Source organism: Eubalaena glacialis, chromosome 2 (assembly GCF_028564815.1).
Source record: "Eubalaena glacialis isolate mEubGla1 chromosome 2, mEubGla1.1.hap2.+ XY, whole genome shotgun sequence".
Lineage (NCBI taxonomy): Eukaryota > Metazoa > Chordata > Mammalia > Artiodactyla > Balaenidae > Eubalaena > Eubalaena glacialis.
Genome location: NC_083717.1, coordinates 187,307,585 through 187,324,652, shown reverse-complemented (window position 1 = coordinate 187,324,652; position 17,068 = coordinate 187,307,585). Strand labels below are relative to the sequence as shown.

Sequence of the window (17,068 nt, the reverse complement as noted above, 5' to 3'; positions counted from 1 at the left end):
GTAAAGATCTGGACTGATTCAGAGTGAGATGGGTAGCCATTATAGGTTTTAAGCAGGTGAGACATGATTTGGCTTAATGTCATTTTGGATGCTGACTAAGAACAGCTGAAGGCAGAACAAGAAAACTACAGAAATGGCAGTAATCCAAAAGACCAGTGATAAGTGGCTTGGACTAGGGGTAATAGCAGTATAAACAGCAATTAGTAGCAGAAATCTCAACATACTCTGAAAGTAGGGACAGGAGGATTTTTTAATAGATTAATACCAAGTATGGGGAAAACAGGATTCAAGGAAGATTGCAAGATTTCTAGCTTGAGCAACTACAAGGACACAGCTGCCACTGCCTGAGATCAAAAAGATTTGAAGAGAAGCTAGAGGAGACTGGGAGTAAGAATTTTGAGTTTTCAACATGTTAAATATGTTTTATCAGAAAATCCCACAAAGTATTCCATTAAAATGTTTCAAGATACAGGACAACTAAATATTTCCTTCCCAAAATACCTGAAAGTTGCTTTAAAATCTTGATGGTTCATTAGTACAATCTTTGATAAGCAGTTCAATTAGGTATAATGTCCAAAACAAATTTTCTAGTCCAAGTATCTCTACATGATTTGTTAGTTCATAAATAGTTTAAGTTGACATCAGAATTTTTACTTTGGAAAAAACCACTACTCTGGTGTTCAGCAAGTGGAGTTTTCACACTCCAAATCACATCCTAAAAAAATCTGTTTAAGTGCTTTTGTTGTCATAATGATTAAGGGCTACTACTTGATAGGGACACTAAATATCCTTCAACATGGACAGTTCTTCACAATGCACTGTACCACGTCCTACTTACATTCCTAAAGACGAAAAACCTACTTTATCAATTATTTGAATAAGAACTCAACTCAATTTTACATAAAAACAAAGTATTTTTAAGCTGAATTTTCTAGGAAAATTCATGTCACCAATGGCAATGCTGCTGATGGTCTCTGAATCACAACAGATAACACGTGTATCATAGCAATTCAGATACCACACTGCTAGTGATTCTACATATAGCTGCAATTACCTACTTACGTATGTCTTCTAGTCACTGTACCTAAGCATTTACATACTGAAATACATATTCTTTTCCTTTTATTTCTCCTTTACATTTAGTGTATGATACTGACATTTTAAAAAAATGTACCGATTTTTGTCTCTCCTTCTCCAAGGAGGTAAAAAACTTTTACTGTTACATCTGAATGTCCTTAGGTGAAGAATCCTTATTGTGGACAGGTGAGAAAGACACACACTAAAATTTTTTTAAATGGAAAGGAGAGATGTATGAAAGAAAAAAGAATTAGTCCCTAAAGAAGATGCACATTCATCATTGTCGCTAAGTACATTCACCATTCCCTTGAAAATCTGCATATCTACATAGAGTCTTAGCTTCTGTCAACTATATCCACCATCTGGTCTTTAGTTAAACCATACTACCTTGTATCTCAGGGTACAGGTCAAGCCAAAACGAAGCTCTCATCATTGTATTTCCCACCCATGAATTAACATTTGAGTCTATAAATGACATAGAGGAAAAATTTCCTCATGTCACCAAAAGTTTAGCTTCATAAATTTCTAAAGTTCAAGATTATTAAGGCAATCAGACACAGATTCAGTCTTTTAAGACAATCAAATATTCAGGTGGTTTCTAATTTCATAAGTAATCGTGGGCAAATTAAATTTAAAGTGGTTCAACCATTTAACTTCAGGTCTACCATAAGAGAAAAAAAATCATTTATATATTAGACATGACTGAAACTAATAACTAATCCAAAAATATTAAGGTTATTTTGATGATCATTGTAAAATATTCCCAAGTAATTTTAACAGTTATTGCAAATTCCACTATGGTACACATGAAGACAAATTCAAATATGCAAGTCCATGTTTTGATTATCTAAGTTGAGATATACCTGTATCTGTGAAAGACTGAATATCGTAGGTGAGATCAACACTGAGATTTTCAGAGTTTTCTGTTTTTTTAAACACTAACCCAATCACCCACATCGTGCGAAATTCTTCCCTGTAAAATAAGAAGCGTATTACTATAGTTTATCAGGATTTCATGAAAACAGTTATCAATGTGGTTGACAACCTGAGATACATGGAAATACTCAGAATACAAATATATAAGCAAACTAAGTAAAGTTCTAAACCAAACTGCATCAAAACTCAAATTCCTCCTCCATACCTGTCCTCTATATTCCTATTGCTATATAAAAAACTGGAGTCCTAGGACAAATATACTCTTCATTATCTATGTACTGACAGCCAATGTTCTTAATGATAATCCTAAGTACCAAAGGCACTGCAAACAAAGAAAAATTATGTTCATACTAATGAATGACGTGTTTTAGAAAAACTTGAAACAAAGAAAAATAGTGTAGATACAAAAATTTAACTAGACCTTAACATACATTCCTTAAACTTTTAAACTCAAATGAAAAGGCCACATGAACAGAAATATGACCGCAGCATAATAATAATGGGTGATTCAGCTGCTTTTCAACATTTAATGATATACCTACTGAATGGATCAGTCTTTAAATAATTAAGATTGCAGCAACAAAAAAATTGATAAAAAGCTCAAATGCCAACTCTTTTACATGAATGCAAAAGGAAATAATCTGTAGAATTAGAGTAACAGCTATTCTATTACAGCACAATCTTAAATGATCCATTCACTAATATTTTTCAATCTTTAATGCTACTGCATTTTTTGAAAAAGCTCACTATTAAAACTCCCCTCACCCTCTAAATACAACAAAGTGGTTACAGGCAAAGTAGAATTTCATATAGGTAATAACACAGCAACAATCAAACCAGAAATTGACCTACAAATAGATCCTTAAAAGAATAAGGCAAGGCAGCTTTTAATAACATATCTTCTCAATGTTCCAGAACCTATCACAAATCAAATTTTTGCAAGGTCATATCAAAGCATGTTTTCTTTTTCAGAAAATTAAGATAAAAAGCAAAGATCGATGTTTGATACAGCATCCTGAAAACCACTCTACAAAAAAGGGGAGGTGTGTTAAGAAATGCTGAAGTGCAGACCTACAGAATCTGAACTCAAATTAGTTAATAGGCACCTCATCATTACAACTTACTTCAGGGGTGATTTTTTGCAAAAAAAAAACAGTGTTCCTCTTCAGTGTTTCTGATCAGGAAACCCTAAACCATAAATTTCAAATTGGTCTGACCCATATGTAATCAACAGAATAGTAACTTGAGTTATTAAAAATTGCCTATAAAACTTCCATGAGCAAAAGTTGAAAAGGGGATGGGGAAACTGGATTAAATTAGAGGACTGCTTACTTGTCAGGATTTTCTTTGGGTGCTGGAAATGACTGGGGATTCACATGAGCCAGAGTAATAAATTCATTCTTCTCCAAACTTCCAACCAGGATTCGGATTTTTGATTCCACCAAGCCCACCCTGAACAAATGTCACTCATTATTAATGAAAATTCTGGTTAATTTTAAAAATAAAATAAAATGCACAAAATCAAGTATGTTTGTGTAAAGCTGTAATATGAAGATCATAAAACACACATATGAGGGCAGTTCAACTGTCTAAACTCCCATAGATAAAACTAAAGCCTTATGTTCTACCCCAAAAATGAAGTGAAAACTGCAGGAAGAAGAGAATCAAGCCACATTTCAAACCAGGAAGGTTACAAAAGACAGCCCCACAAATATTTAAAGAAAAAAAATCAGTAAACTAAAACAAAGCACTTTAAATATACAGTTAAGAAATAATACATGGATCTCTATCAGGCAAATAAAAAAAATTGTACATATGGATCTCCAAATTCCTATACTTCCATTACAAGTAAAGCTTGTAATGGAGTAAAGCTCCATTTATGAACAAAACCAAACTTGATGTTTTAAGGACTTCCACCTCCTACTGTGTTCTGTGGCTATCTGATTCATTTTGAAGTTTTGTTTTTGTTGTTGTTTTTTGTTTTGTAAAATCTAATCTTATACTCACCATTCTAGGCGTTGTTTTTCAGTTGGTGCACTTGCTAGAAGTACAATATAATGCCTTTGAAGATAAAGACAACATGCTATTTATTTCATTTAAGTGCTTTGTGCTGGATATTAACACCATAATGTAATAAGCTTTTTGACAGTTACAGATCAATTTAGCAAGAGAGAAATGCAATCTCAGTTTGCACATAAAATCATAAATGCTAAATTCCACAAGTTTCTAACTACTGGCAAGTTTAATTCTTCTGAAAAAGATAGTTATTTTATGAATAATTACCCAAAAAGCAGCTTAATTCAAAAACGATGACTAAATATCAACTGATAATTTGGTTCAATGATTCTGGTGGAGTGCTTTTTCTATGAAGAGCTAACCTCACTAAAATATAACCTATTAAAGCAAAATTGCTTTGATGGAAATAAAGCACCAAGGCTTTAGCCACAAAAACAGGATCACTAAATATACATACATCAGTAACTTCAAAAATAGTATCAAATACATCATGCTTTTTAATTCAAAGGTAGCAAAAATTAAACGGAATACTTAAGATAGGCCTCATGATTTTTTTCAAGCAACAGTATGAATTTCTATAACAAAGATGCAGACATCATTAATGTGAGAGCAACAAAGAAATGTGATTTCTATACGGAATCCAATTCCATTCAAATTAGAGCAAAAGCAAGTTTTCATTTCAGAAAAACACCATCATGACCGACTATCTATTTTAAATCTTTTTAAAACAAACTATTTACAACTAAAGAATAATTTCGTAAGACTAAAAAGAAGTCCAATCCAACCTACTTTTCTACAAAATCCATTTTAGAGGTGACAGAAATCAAACTTCTCACCAGAAACTTTACCTCAAAAAGCAAACTGATAGTAGGTGGAAAAGTCAGAATTATGACTAAGAATTTTAAATTAACTTCAAGTATTTATAAACTTAAGATAACAGAGGTAATATACATAAATATGAAAACACGTAGACAGAAAAGTAAATGTGCAGTCCAAATCCATACAGACCAATACTTCGTTTCCTTTACGTTTAATTTGTTCAGCAATTATTTAGAGCAAACCAAATATACAGAACAAACACAGCCCAAATAAATAAAAGTTAATAAAAGCACTAAAAGCTCATGCATTTTACATATACAGAAAACCATCCTGGGGCCCTAAACTCTCTTATAAATCAAACAAAATCCTAATAAGCTCAGTAACCTGATTTCCAATTCCCTGGGAGTTTGAAAATGGACAACAGATTTTAAAAGAGGGGGGGGCCGGAGAGGGGATGGAGAAAAAACTCTGACTAAACTATAACAACTTATAACAGGATAAGACAAAGTATAAAAAGCAGGCATGCACACAAAAACTCAAAACAGCAAAGCTGTCTGGGTTCACCTAATATAAGGACAAAACTCAAGTCTCTAAATCACTCTTTTACCACACTACTGAAATGGATACTCTTAATGACCACCTGAGTCTTGAACAAAAACTTAAATGATATATAATGTTCTCTATTTATGCAAAATATAAAATCCATTTGAACATAATCTTGTTGGTAAGTCAAAGTTTAAAGTTTTAAAGCTTAGAGAGTTCAACTTTGGTTCTTACTGAAATCCAGTGGAAAGGGGGGGTCTACTCTGCACAGCGTTTATGATAAAGGCACCTGTTTAAATAAAGCTCAAAGTTTTAAACAGCTTAGCAAGTATGTATGCGAAGTCAAATGTCCTTCACTCAGCCAAATTTAAGCAAATGTGAAATGAGAGAGACAAAATACAGTAATCATGTTTAATAGAAATAACCTGTCATTAATTCTTAAGTTACCTATCAGAGCACAGAGACCAAGCAGAAATAGGTCTAAATTTAGACTATTTTGTTGCTGCTCCAAAAAACACCATCCCCTACTTTACAGTGCCACTATCATGCTTCAGGTACTCAAATGCCTTCATGAAACACTAAAGCCAATGCAATAATGATTAACTTTACCCCAAATTTAAAGATTATCAGTTTCCAATAAAAAAAATTTAACTCTAAAAATGTACCACAGTTGAATTAAAACCTCTTTAAAAGCTTCTAAAAACACTTAATTTAGTTGCTATTATTACCTCACAACTATTTACTCCAAAAAAGTATTTTGTAAGTAGGTTTCCTGGCCATTTCATCACATTAATATTTTTCCCTGGGTAGGTAACAGCTCAGATACGTGCACCGAAAATCTAATTATCTCTTAGACAAAAATCCTTGCAATTCCATCTTCAAGTAACTCAGGTCCAAGAATTACAGTTCACTATTTCTAAAGTCTTTAAAACATTATGAGGCTAAATTATTCTATACATACATACTCCTTGAAATTATAAATTATTAATCCTATTCCTGAGAACATTTGGCTTTTTTCCCTAATACCTTTGCTTCCTCGTTTCCTAAGGAAATGGAACATCTGGAATAAGTATTCGCATTTCCTATGTCAATAATGATTTATTTTACTGCTGGTTACTTATGTGAGCTTGAATATATTAAAGGTAAAACATGAAAAATATTTTCTTAGAACTATAAAATTTCACCAGGCAGTGTTCTCCCTTTTTCACAAGAACACTGATATCTTCTGAAATATTGTCTGCTTTCTAAGACAACTGAAATTTCCTTCATGGTTTCTTCCCTTCCAAGAAAGGCAGGCAGGTATACTATATGACTTAAAATCTTTCACATAGCAAACACAATACTTTCAGGATATACTTGAAATAAGCTTAACCAACTTTGACTCGAGGCAAAACTAAGGATTTCAGTTCAGTTGTACAGCTAATCTTTGGGGTAATTCATACAATATGTTAAAAGAAAAATTCAAATCTGGGAATACTTCAGAGTCTAATGATAGCAATTACTAATTCTTTAACAGGAAAAATTTTTGAAAAAAGTTAAAAACAGAAGTAGAATTTGGTATAGGTAAAATTAGCTCATTGTTGTCATGTTTTCAAATCTTTTTTCGCAGGAGTCACAGCCGAAATTTAAATTTTCCTGATATAATTTCCTCTATTTGTTGCTACATCCTCATATCTAATTATGTTTAAAGTTGTTTTTAATAACCTAAAATAATTTGATTGTTTCAAGAGAATTCAGTAAAGACAGTAATCTATAAATCTTTTAATCAGTCAACTGAAGACCTTATATGTACTATTTGGCATAGACTGAAGGACAGCCTAAAAGTTTTAAAAGAAAGATTTAAGCAAGCTTTAAAAAAAAAAAAAAAACCTTCAAAGTTCTAGTAATACAAATTTATTCAAATAGATGACATTATCAAGGTTTCTTCAATTTCAACACTAATCTTTCTTAAAGTGAAAGAAACCACTTAAGTGGGTACTTAGAAGAACTTCATTCTACCCACCTCTTACTCCTACAAGAAAGTGAGACAGGAAAAATTATCTAGCTTCATCTTGGATTCTCAGGGATTAAGAGATGCTGGCACTTTTCTACAAGACCAATTTCTTTATTCTCCTTACAAGTAATCATGTACTCTTTCATGATGTAGTTTTTAAAGCATCAGAATATATATTTACTAGTTTAAATGTTCAAAAGTACTTCCTCAACAGTGGTTAAAATAAAAAACAATGGAAAATTATCTGCCAAATGGAAAAGCACAACTTATGGGGAATAAGTAATAAACAAGAACATTCAATGTTATGCTATTTAAATTTTTACTGACAATGCAGTGCTCCCAGAACACAACAATTAAGCTGGCTCCATTATTGCTTTTTCATGCAAAAGATACAGAAACAAAACACAGAGACATCATGAAGGTCATCATTCTTGTTTTTAATTGGGGAAATAGCATAGAGCAATCTTGCTTAGACTATTACAAAACACAATCCAACACAAGATCAAATGGTCAGGAAAATTTCAAGCATTAAAGAAAAAAAATTTTAAGTGGGACTTTGGCAAGTTTTCCGCTCAGGGCAAATAAAAGTGCAAGTCCATTTTTTTAAAAGTAAGATTTATTATAACTTACAGTTTTCATCAAAACCAACACAATCAGGCTATTAACCTGTACTACGGTATTAAACCATTATATTAAAACCATTAGTAAAAAATATTACACCCACTGAGATTCCATGAAAATTATCTGTAGAAATATTTGAAGGGGCTTTATTAACATTAGGGGGAAATGGTAGGCCAATCATGTGCTGTAACTACTGAAAACATTTTACTGACTACATACACTGACATTTTATTAGCTTTGCCTATGTTATAGAGAATTTTAATGATAAATAAGTTTCCAGAACTGGCTGAAAATAGTTACTTAATAGAGACTATTAACTACAGATTTTAACAGTTCACTCCTTTGCCAAGGTATACAGATTTAGAGTTTTGGTGATGACTAACAAGCCTTCAGAGCTGATGTTGCTACAAGTGTAGAAATTCGGTTACATCAGGCAGCAAAACTGAATGGACTACACTTTACCTTGATAAAGAAATAATAAGGGGTTTACTAAAAACAGTACACCCTTTGTGACAGGAAGAAAACTTGTATAGAAGATGTTTAAAGGAAAATTCAAGACTACATTAATCTAGCAAAAAGAGATGTCACGTATGCTACCATTAAACCATTACTTAAGAGAGCAACATGTCCGACATGCCTTAAAATACATACTTGTACTTTTGAAAGAAGTTTGGAGCTTCAAAAAGTTTGGACCACTCTGCCTTACTCAGCAAAATTTCATCTGTGATAGCAAGACCTAAATTAAAAACATATTAAAATGTTTGCATGCTTCAGTCTAAGAATCTAGAATTTTAAAGATCTTAAATATACCACATGCATTCACTATAATCCTAAACTCATAATTTTAACATAGCAAGTTTAGTCTATGACTCTAGAGCATACAGATTCTTACATACACTCTTTTCAAAAAAGCTGGAGGGTTCCTTTCAGATCCAGGTTTCTGGCAAATTGCCATTACTCTAAAATGCCATGCTCATAGAATGACTCTCTCTTAAAACTGAAGCACTTAAGTTACCCGAGAAAGAAAAATTTCCCATAAGCTTTGCTTCCTGCCTTTCTAAAAAACAAGTTTCCCATAAAAGGATAGCGACATCTTCCCATGAAGAGCCCCTTCAGACTACAGAAAAGAACTTTACACTTCTGAGTTTGACGCTGGCAGTCATACAGCTGATTCTATTTCCTTGACTTGTGTCAAATTAAACAATCCAGTTCTAGCTACTTCCCTTAAAGACCATTTAGCAATAGCTACTCCTTCAAATTAGCAGTACTACTGGGATTCAGAAGTTTAGGTTATTCCAAAACAGTGGGCAGTCTGGCCAAACTCCTGCTCAAAGCTCTTTCCAAGCATACTGCCTGCTAAAAGCCTCTCCTGTCACCCAGTAGAGAGAAACTATGATATCATTTAAAATTTCACATGGCAATAGTATGGAACTAAACCATAAAGGCCCAGCTAAAGATACAATTTTAAATTTTGGTTAATCTTCCAATATATAATCAAAAATAAATTGCTTAAAAGAAATTAAACTGCGTTTTTCAAGTTAATTCTCAAATATAATCTGTAATCAATAAATAAACACCAAAATCCACTTCGGTGAATGCTTTCTCCAATTTAATTGAATACCCGACTACGGGGTGTACAATGGCATGTAAATCCTTCGTGTATAAAGGAGAGCATAAGGATAAACACTTACCTTGTTTAAACTCCTCAACCATGACCATCCGTGTTGAAACGGACACATTGTACGTGGAGTTCTGTTGTGGGTATGCTGGTGTAATTATAGGCATAAGATGGTACCTATCACTGGGGTTTACCTACATACAACAACAGCCAATCAGTTTCTTCAAGTACATATGCAACAGATACTTGGACTTTTTACCCCTTGTTAAACTGAACCAATGATTAAATTTTATTTCATTTCATAGCTGGAGTTGAGAAAGAAAAACCATGTAAAGAGACACTGTTTTAAAGGAATTCTTTACAGAATCTGCGATTTGGTCTAATGTTTTGTTTCAATCATTTGGGCATGACTGTTTTGGCGATCTTACTAGAAATGGTGTGCCTGTCAAGCAAAAAAAAGGTTCTAATTGGGCATCTACTGATGTTTAGTTTTTCTTTTTTCTACAACAGAAATAGGGATGTACACACAATTACACTTTTGAGAAATGTCATAGTATGTTCTATGTAAAACGAATTTTAAACTTAGTTTTTAATATACCCTTAATTTATCAGGAGTAGAAGCTTATTAACACATGGTAAAACTACTTTATCCATGTTGGTATCATTTTAAGAGATAATGAAATGATTTAATAACTATTAATTTTAATCTGTATACTAATGATAAAAGTGGCATATTTCCACAAAGGAAATTGTAAATTCACATTCCTCCAAAATTAAATGTCTTGAGGTTCAGAAAACTTAAAAATTCACAGCTTGATGTCATTAACAAAGCTTAAAACTGACAATATTTTTGATGTTGTAATAAAATAGCAAATTAATGTAGAAAAATAGAATTTTATAAACCTAGAAAGCCTTATTCAAACCTAAATTTCTTTTATCAATTAATAAAGTGCATGTTAAACATTTAAACTGAGTAAGCAGTAAAGGTCGTAACTTCCAAAGAAGCAGAATGGAAGCTCCTCTTCAGCCCAACCATGCTTTTGTAATCTGAATTATCCAAACCAATTTTTACAATTACATCATAGTAATTAAAGTGATATTGCTCAGAAGTTATCTGCCACGGTTAAACATTAAGCAACAGTTTTCCTACAATAACCCAATTTTAACAGAATATTTAGATCAAACAAAAAAAAATACAGGGATTTTTAGTATCCTTTTATTTTTTCTTTTAAGCACAAATGCCCACACAACTTTGACTTACAAGGTAGTTCTATATAGAATAAATTAAAATGTTAGTGTTCTTGATATTATAAACTATGTACAATTAAATGTAGTTTACAGGGTACATAATTATGCTTCTCACATCAGAGGAAAATTATAGTTGAGATTAAAAAGAAAGTGTAATACGAACATGTCCACTCATACGTAACAGGATGGGAAGTCTCCCTGAAGTTTATGCAGATGATTTTTACTTGTTATTGCACAGTGTGAATTTGTAGGGGAAAAAATAATACACTAACCCTTGGGTCCCATACAGGCAAATTAAGATTGCATTCTTCAGGCTGTTTCAATAGGACTGGATTTGGCCATTCCCTGTTTAAAAAGATTGTAGCACTTGATAAGACTATTGGATATTACCATCTACACGTATTTTGTTAAACATACAGCATTTGTGAATGTGATCCTTCTTCATTCATTTTGCACTCTTGGTATATATAATCTTTTATTCCTTTATTCCTTTCTGTCGACGTTAGACTACTTGAATTACATTTCCTCTATGAAAGTAACTTAAACCATTTGGTAGCTTTCTCAGACTGAAGTCAAATATCTTCTCTGCCTCGCAGAGAAGAACTGACATATCGCACTATTCAAATTTAAAAGTACTATTCCGAGACATCTGATGTGTTCACCTCAAACTTGAACAGGATAAAATCTCCCTTGAAAAGACAAAGATCCTGTCTTTAATTCATTATAGGCAAATGAGTATGAATAATTATAAAAATTGATTAGGAAAATTTTTCTCTATCTCATGACAAAGGTTATTAACGTGAATATGTGTAATGATGTGAACACACTGTTTTCAAGATATGTTTTGTGAGTTAGCTACTTCAGTCCTTTATAGAAGAGATTAAAAACTGGAAAACATTTGCCATCTTTAGTATCAAGGTTAGCTTCTTAAAAATATTATTTGCCATGTATGTGTAGCATTAAGAGAAATTCTGACACTTTTCTCATCAAACCTGGTTATATATAATTAAGTGCTATCAAATCCATAATTACAGAATGTGTATTGAAAAGTGTGGCACAGTTCTAAATTATAAATTGTCTCCAAGAACTCTAATTTTTATAAAATAACTAAAACTCTTTTTTCAGAGGGAGGAGGTACAGAGGTTGGCACAAATAGGGAAGACAAATCTTTCAGATCAAGTTGATTAAAAACCAAGAACTCTAACCTTTTGGGCCAAAGCAACTAATGTGAAATAGCAATCTTTTATCTTACTTAAAAGAAATAATGGTTGACAAATGTGACCAGGCTGAAATGAAGGAGAGCATTAAAAAAAATCTCTCCTGGGTTAATGACCAATCTCAAAGGGATGCTCAATTGCTTTTCAAGCACTTACAGTTACCCTTAAAAGCTTTATATACATTTACATCCTTAACATTCTACCAAAGATAAATGGGCAGCTGAAAGCAAAAAACCACCACAGGAAACTAATGGCCTATAGATCTAGAAGAATTCAAAGAGTAAATTAAAAGAGGTGGTATATATAAGTTTTATCCAAAGTAACTGATATCCCAACCTATCAACTCATTGGATTTTAGCAGACATTATAGCTAAAATTCAGTTTATTTAGAGAGTAAGTTTATGCATGGAAGTACAAACAGCACCTGCCTTGCTATCCTGGGAAAGCTAGGGAAAAGGAATGGAATTTAGGTTTGCCATTTTATACACAACATGATCTCCCCAAGGCTACCTATACTGCTACATCATGAACTAAAATTTGAATCTGAGACCAGCTGCAGAAATGTCATAGAAATAAGACTAAACTTCAGTGTCTACAATCAATTTTATTTTAATATAATCTAAACACATACCATTTAGAAAATACCAAGAAAAATTTATGTACAAGAGTTGATGCTATTGCATTTGGATAAAGCTGGCAAGTTCTTGCTACTAGCATAGCCCAGGAAACACCACCGAGGAAACCTAATATATTGGAATAGATGTTGTGGCCTGTTGATAAGGGAAAAGCAAAAAGAAAAGTTAGTGTTGAACAAAAGCTTAAACATTTTTAATAAGCTAGCCAACAAATTCTGAACTCACGTTTGGCCCACAGTTTGATAGCTCTCAGGGTTAACCTGAAGTTGTCAATGTTTGGTACTAGATGTAAAATTTCATCGGTCACCCTGCAACCTGATTAATAGGAGTAAAAAAAAAAAAAAACAAACAGAACATTAAATCATCAAAAGTTTAATGATAATATTTCTTTTAAATTTTGAGACTAACATCAAATTAAATAAAAATTTACTTTGTAAAATCAGTAATGTTAATAAACAGGCAAATAAAAAATATAAAACTTTTATCTCCTATCACAAACACTACCCTAAAACCAAATAATCTGAACTGTAATCTGCTTTATTTCAAACTTTCAACCCATAATTAAAATGTCTTCCAGTTCAGAGATAGTGAATAGGGCTTGATCCATTTAAGTTTCCAAGAATTGTTCTTCAAGAGCATATTAACAAAACAATGCTAAAATAAGTGCTCAAATGTAACCCTTTTAAAAGCACAACAGTTGAAAATGTTACAAAGGTTATCAGGATCAAAATTAATAGAGTTACGAGGTGAAACCTGAACCACTAGCAATAGAGTACAAACGTCAGACAGTATTTAAACATCCCAGGAAGAAATAATAATGCAAGATGCCAATGATTTCACAAATTACTAAATGCTCCACTGCAGTCTAACTATTAAGTAAAAAGTTCATTTTATTTGACTCACTATGGATAAACAATACGGCCATTAAAAGCTTCATTATGAAGCTTGAGTTAAAAACTATTTCAAATTTGACCAAAACTGCTACTATGCAAAAGGAAGTAAGTTTTTACATACCGTTAAGACTTCTTATGCATCTTATATCTAAATTTTTAAGCAGACTGTCATCTCTTAAGTCCAAGTCTTCTGGAATAGTCTGCAGTGCTAATCTTGCAAACAAAATATCAATCTAAAACAAAAACAAAACAAAACATTCCATGTCTGCCTATTTTTAAGGCATTTCTTTAAAAAAGAAAGCACTTAATACTCCTTAAAACCAGGATCTTCTCATCAGCTGTTAACATGACAACCCCTCCAAAAGTTCAAACAAAATTCTTACCACAGGTATTTGAACCAGATGTTAAAACATGGTAATACTAAACAGAACTTGTATAAATAGCTACTTGTCATTTTAATCATACTAAGTTTAATTTACTAAGTTTGCTAAATGCAGATATACTGGATTACTTAAAACTGTTTAGTTCTCCACCTATATGAACTGTGAATTAATTATATCCTAAAAGGTGCCCAAATATAAGGCCAATATGGTTATATGTAGCCCAAATACACCTGTCAGTAAAAAGGGAACTTCTTATATTTAAGAACTTATGTATCTATAATATTCCAGTCTGTTTCTCCAACTTAGCTTTGACTAAATAAAAACAAAACAAAAACTGGCTAATTTTGAAGACTCATAGAATGCAACTGACAAAACTGTTTTTTTCCTTTTTTTCAAGGAAAGGTTGGGGGCAAAAGAAATTTGGCACAGATTTGGTAATTATTCCTCAGGGTATGATTTCATGGTTCCAAACTTTGAATGCTGCTAGAGAAACAAGTCTTTTATAAGATCACTTTAAAAATCAGTATTTTATATTTGCAAACGAAGCAACTGACAAAGGATTAATAAAATATAAATAAAATATACAAGCAGCTCATGCAGCTCAATACCAAAAAAACTGTACAGCTACATGTAAAAGAATGAAATTAGAACACTCCCTAACACCATACACAAAAATAAACTCAAAATGGATTAAAGACCTAAATGTAAGGCCAGAAACTATCAAACTCTTAGAGGAAAACATAGGCAGAACACTCTATGACATAAATCACAGCAAGATCCTTTTTGACCCACCTCCTAGAGAAATGGAAATAAAAACAAAAATAAACAAATGGGACCTAATGAGACTTAAAAGCTTTTGCACAGCAAAGGAAACCATAAATAAGATGAAAAGACAACCCTCAGAATGGGAGAAAATATTTGCAAATGAAACAACTGACAAAGGATTAATCTCCAGAATATACAAGCAGCTCATGCAGCTCAATATCAAAAAACAAACAACCCAATCCAAAAATGGGCAGAAGACCTAAATAGACATTTCTCCAAAGAAGATATACAGATCACTAATCATTAGAGAAATGCAAATCAAAATTACAATGAGAAATCACCTCACACTGGTCAGAATGGCCATCATCAAAAAATCTACAAACAATAAATGCTGGAGAGGGTGTGGAGAAAAGGGAACCCTCTTGCACTGTTGGTGGGAATGTAAATTGATACAGCCACTATGGAGAACAGTATGGAGGTTCCTTAAAAAACTAAAAATAGAACTACCATACGACCCAGCAATCCCACTACTGGGCATATACCCTGAGAAAACCATAATTCAAAAAGAGTCACGTACCACAATGTTCCCTGCAGCACTATTTACAATAGCCAGGACATGGAAGCAACCTAAGTGTCCATCAACGGATGAATGGATAAAGAAGATGTGGCACATATGTACAATGGAATATTACTCAGCCATAAAAAGAAATGAAATTGAGTTATTTGTAGCAAGGTGGATGGACCTAGAGTCTGTCATACAGAGTGAAGTAAGTCTGAAAGACAAAAACACCATATGCTAACACATATATATGGAAAAAAACAAAAAGGTTCTGAAGAACCTAGGGGCAGGACAGGAACAAAGACACAGACGTAGAGAATGGACTTGAGGACACCTGGAGGGAGAAGGGTAAGCTGAGACGAAGTAAGAGAGTGGCATGGACATATATACACTACCAAATGTAAAACAGGTATCTAGTGGGAAGGAGCCACATAGCACAGGGAGATCAGCTGGGTGCTTTGTGACCACCTAGAGGGGTGGGGTAGGGAGGGTGGGAGGGAGACACAAGAGGGAGGAGATACGGGGATATATGTATATGTATAGCTGATTCACTTTGTTATACAGCAGAAACTAACACACCATTGTAAAGCAATTATACTCCAATAAAGATGTTAAAAAAAAAATCCGTATTTTAAGAGCTTACTGTGAAAAATCATTTAAACATGCACCTACGAGATAGGAAAAAACTGTACATTTACACAAATAAGTACCTGTGGTATAGCCTAAATTTTCCAATGATACACATTCCAAAATCCAGTATCTCCCCTAATTTAGACAGAAATAAAGACTATATGCTCACAGAAAAAAAAAAAAACAGGTAACTCAAAAAGCAACTCAGTAATAACAAGCACATTAAATATTTCTAGTAACCATTTGACTTTTATCTCCATCCTGAAAAGTTTACACAATTGAGTTGGTTCTCCACCCCAAAAAATCTCCCCTTTGTTGGTAATGTTCTTTTTGGGAAAACAAGGCATCACCTACATTATGGTTGTTTTATATTTATTTGAACACTGAGTAAATCAAAGCTGCCTGAACTTGATAATCCTTTACAAAATTTAACATCTTATGTCTACTTATTAAGATTAGTCATATTTCATAGAAGATAGAGTTGGGCACCTTATGCAGCAATTATAGAAACCACTTTTTTTGCAGAACAATGAAGTATTATTCTTCCATTTCTGAAATTTTATAACCGCCATTATTACTATGAGTGACTTTCCAGTACCATTATGTATGGCAGAAGTAACATAAATAACTAAAGTTGCTTCAGGGTCAGCTTTGTTGCAACTACTTTCATTACACACATTGAAAACATCAAAGAGAACTGCACATCATCTCAAGAATCTGAGCTCAGAGCTTCCCTGGTGGCACAGTGGTTAAGAATCCGCCTGCCAATGCAGGGGACACGGGTTCAAGCCCTCGTCCGGGAAGATCCCACACGCCGTGGAGCAACTAAGCCCGCGCGCCACAACTACTGAGCCCGCGTGCCACAACTACTGAGCCCGTATGCCACAACTACTGAAGCCTGCATGCCTGGAGCCCGTGCTCCGCAACAAGAGAAGCCACCGCAACGAAGAGTAGCCCCTGCTCGCCACAACGAGAGAAATCCCGCGCGCAGCAACAAAGACCCAATGCAGCTAAAAATAAAAACAAATAAATAAATAAATTTATAAAAAAAAAGAATCTGAGCTCATATATCCTACCCTATCAGAAAATATTTCAGCATACATGACATCAGGTCA

At 33.2% G+C, this 17,068-nt stretch overlaps 1 protein-coding gene across 8 annotated transcripts in view; it reads right to left on the bottom strand.

The window, feature by feature from the left end:
* The window catches only part of PAPOLA (poly(A) polymerase alpha), a 58,898-nt gene that overhangs the window by 18,647 nt on the left and 23,183 nt on the right, over window positions 1–17,068 (bottom strand). For all 8 annotated transcript variants that reach the window (XM_061181228.1, XM_061181231.1, XM_061181233.1 and 5 more), the window contains 9 exons: window positions 13,738–13,849; window positions 12,949–13,038; window positions 12,720–12,858; window positions 11,144–11,216; window positions 9,697–9,817; window positions 8,657–8,741; window positions 4,021–4,074; window positions 3,346–3,465; window positions 1,941–2,050 (listed from right to left, as the gene is read on the bottom strand). In XM_061181228.1, coding sequence (XP_061037211.1) covers window positions 1,941–2,050; window positions 3,346–3,465; window positions 4,021–4,074; window positions 8,657–8,741; window positions 9,697–9,817; window positions 11,144–11,216; window positions 12,720–12,858; window positions 12,949–13,038; window positions 13,738–13,849 — 904 coding nt within the window. The remainder of the gene's footprint in view (window positions 1–1,940; window positions 2,051–3,345; window positions 3,466–4,020; window positions 4,075–8,656; window positions 8,742–9,696; window positions 9,818–11,143; window positions 11,217–12,719; window positions 12,859–12,948; window positions 13,039–13,737; window positions 13,850–17,068) is intronic.